The following is a 3,560-nucleotide window of genomic DNA, read 5'->3' as shown; positions in this document are numbered from 1 at the left end:
AATCTTATCTTCTGACATCCTTTGTTTTATGACCACATATCCTTGGGAGAAATCTTATCATCTGACTAACCTTATCCTATTTTTTATCTATAAATTCATAATATTACTCCCAATAACATTGGGATCTTTCAATATCAACCTTATTTTCTCATTGGCATTTTTTTTAAAAAAAAAACCAAAACCTTTTATTTCAAATATTGTTTGGTAATAAATATAATATGAATTTCGATTCAAACCCTTCAAGTTCTTCTTCTTCGTCTTCAAGTTCAACTGATGATATCTATGATCAAATGGTCATGAATTTTATCAACGAGAGTCATCGATTACAAGTAATGCAAAATGCAGTACTTGTAGCTGTAAACAATTCAGTACAGCAAAATGAACATAAACGTCAAAGAAAACGAAGAATAACTGTGCCGAGATATCGTGAAGCAGCTCACGACAATTTAGTTTCAGATTATTTTAGTGACCAACCAGTATACGATGAAACCACATTTCGAAGGAGGTTTTGTATGCGAAGACCCCTTTTCCTTCGCATTGTCAACACATTAAGTGCAACTAACCGTTACTTCCAACAACACCCAGATGCTACCATGCGTCTTGGTGCTTCACCCCTTTAGGAATGCACAGCAGCCATACGTATGTTAGCTTATGGTTGTTCTGCTGATCAAGTAGATGAGTATCTGAAGCTCGGTGAAAGCACTGCTAGAGAATGTCTTGCACAGTTTGTCGACGGAGTAATTGCTCATTTTGCAATTGAGTACCTTCACAAAGCCAACATTGGAAGATATCCAACGCCTCCTTAGAGAAGGGGAGGATAGAGGTTTCCCTGGCATGTTGGGCAGCATTGATTGCATGCATTGGGTCTGGAAAAATTGTCCAGCTGGATGGAAAGGAATGTATCAAGGAAGATCTAAAACGACGACTGTTATTTTAGAAGCGATTGCTTCCAGGGATTTATGGATTTGGAACGCCTGGATCTTGCAACGACATTAATGTACTTCAGCGTTCTCCGGTGTTTGATGATGTAATAAATAATCGTGCTCCACAAGTTCTGTTCACTTTTAACGGAAATAATTACAACAATGGATATTATCTCACAGATGGGATTTATCCAAAATGGTCGACATTCATAGACGCTATTGCAGTCCCACAAACCTTAAAAGATAAATTGTTCACTACACGTCAAGAGAGTGCTATAAAGGATGTTGAGCGTGCATTTGGTGTGTTACAAGCTCGGTTTACAATAATTAGGAAGCCTGCTTTGGCATGGAGTGTAGAGTTGATGTGGAAAATCATGATGACTTGCATCATCATCCACAACATGATAGTTGAAGACGAGCGTGATACATATTTAAACTATAAAGATCCACTTGAATTCGCTCAAGAACAGCCTAAAAATATGCCAGGGTCGTCCTCAACCAGAAATGCAACAACATTTACTGTAACTCCTGGGCAGTATGATCCTGATAATTTTAGTAGATTGATAGCTTCAAGAGGCGAGATTCGCGATAGACAAGTTCATGAGGCATTAAAGAACAACTTGGTTGAGCATTTATGGGCAAGGTTAAGGAGCTCGGTTGAAAATTAGCATTTTAATAATTTTAAATTATGTGTGTTATTTTCGTTGCTTATTTTCATCCATGTATTTCATATTTTTAATTTATGTCTTTTAATTCATGTATTTCGTATTTTACTAATCTTTTATATTAATGTGAAAATGTATTAGTTGACGTATTTTTGTTCGATTAATAATAATAATAATAATAATAATAATAATAATAATAATAATAATAATAATAAACATATTTTACAAACTAAAATAATAATTAAGTGTGTAAATAGGAGAAAGAATATATGGCGGGTATATGTAAATAGGAGAGAGTATATGGGAAAAGATACTCATTGATGTTGGAAATATTTAAGAAAGAAGATAAGTAAAAAGATGGAGATAGTGGGAAGTGATGTGGAAGAAAGAGAGTGTGATGTGTCACGTGGAGGAAAGGAGAGAGAAATTGGGAAAGGATATAAGCTTCCTTCCCATTGTTGATGCTCTAACATGCATATAGTTTGATTGGTTTTATCTTCTAACTGTCTACTATCTAGCTTTGTTCTTTCTTGTGCATCCTTGTTATGATATATGAGGAAGATTTGATTTGATATGATATGATCTGATATGATTATGTTTCGGTTACGATACTTAGTTGGCTAAAGATATACATACGTATGATAAGTACATAATTTTTTTATTATTCTTGCCATAATTATCTTGTACACTATTATATACCGCGGCCAAGAGCCATGAATACACTCAAGCAAATATTCTCGATTATTATTCACATGGTATCAGAGCCATACTTTTTACTAGTGATATGCCAACACCACCTCCATCACCATCAGAAATTGAACCAAATTCCCCGTTTTTACCTACGTTCGCAAGATTGACCAGGTGATTTTATAACCCCGACTCGCCTTAAGGAAGATAATTATGATGACTGGGCTGCCGATATTCGTATGGCATTATGGGCGCGACAAAAGTTTGATTTTTTGAATGGCACAAATATCTAGTCCAACTCCCCCTTGTACTTAGTCAGACTGGAACACCATAAACGTTAAGTTAGTATCTTGGATAACTAACACAATTGATCCAGAGGTCAAGTCTATCGCGAAGCAAAAAATCATTGGGACATCTTCAACAACGTTTTTCTCTCGTTAATGGACATCGAATTAATCAATTAAAATTCTCTATTGCGAAATGTGAACAAACGAAATCCACGTTTATTTCAAATTATTATGGGCAATTGAATGCCTTGTGGGAGAAACATTTTCGTCGCGAACCCCTGATTTCCTTTTTTTGCTGCTTGAATTATACTGTAGGAGAATTGCATGCCAAAAGACGAGAGATGACTGAGATTCACAATTTTTTAATGGGTTTATACTCTGAGTATTATGCCCAATTACGTGCTAACATACTTTCTCAAGAACCTCTGACATCTATCGATAAAGCGTATCAATTAGCCGTCCAAGAAGAGCGTGTTAAACTCGCCAAAGTAGTCCCTGAAGAGAAGCTAATAGAGGTAGTCGGTAATGCCCTCACCGCCAATACAAGTATTGGCCGTGGGCATGGTAGAGGGATTGACAGACCGGTGTGTTCCAAATGTCAGCGACCCGGTCATGAAGCCTTGGGTTATTGGAGTTTTCTCACATTGCAAGAAATGTGGGCATGATGTAAGTAGATTCTATGAGATTCACGGATATCTTAAAGGTTGGTTTGATTAGCCTAAGTCTGATGGTGCTGGCTGTAGACACCCATTTGTGTCTCCCCAAAACCAAACCCAGTGATGAGTACCTTTCACGTCGAATCATAATCGAATGAAGTGAAAGTGTGGAAAGTCTAGTGTTGCGGATAGTTTTAATTTATTTTCTTTTCTCTCTGTTTTTGAAAACCTATTTTAAGAAAACAGACAATCTAGCTTGGCTGGTCCATGATATAGTTCCGATAGTAGTGTAGTTGGATAGGGCTTGAAAAGAACTTTCCAACGATATATTATAAGCCCAAT

At 36.5% G+C, this 3,560-nt stretch overlaps 1 protein-coding gene across 1 annotated transcript; it reads left to right on the top strand.

The window, feature by feature from the left end:
* The first annotated feature begins 218 nt into the window (after positions 1–218).
* On the top strand, positions 219–1,591 carry LOC110703665. The gene is made up of 2 exons (XM_021881458.1): positions 219–603; positions 954–1,591. The coding sequence occupies exons 1-2, from the start codon at positions 219–221 to the stop codon at positions 1,589–1,591; spliced, it is 1,023 nt and encodes a 340-aa protein (XP_021737150.1).
* The last annotated feature ends 1,969 nt before the right edge of the window (positions 1,592–3,560 follow it).

Source organism: Chenopodium quinoa, unplaced genomic scaffold, assembly GCF_001683475.1.
Source record: "Chenopodium quinoa cultivar QQ74 unplaced genomic scaffold, ASM168347v1, whole genome shotgun sequence".
Lineage (NCBI taxonomy): Eukaryota > Viridiplantae > Streptophyta > Magnoliopsida > Caryophyllales > Amaranthaceae > Chenopodium > Chenopodium quinoa.
Note: the sequence above shows the minus strand (reverse complement) of the source record. Positions and strands in the feature narration are given on the sequence as shown.

Coding starts and splice junctions, on each gene's coding strand:
- LOC110703665 (XM_021881458.1), top strand. CDS start 219: ATGAATTTCGATTCAAACCCTTCAAGTTCTTCTTCTTCGTCTTCAAGT. Junction 604..953: donor AGATGCTACCATGCGTCTTG/GTGCTTCACCCC, acceptor GATTGCTTCCAG/GGATTTATGGATTTGGAACG.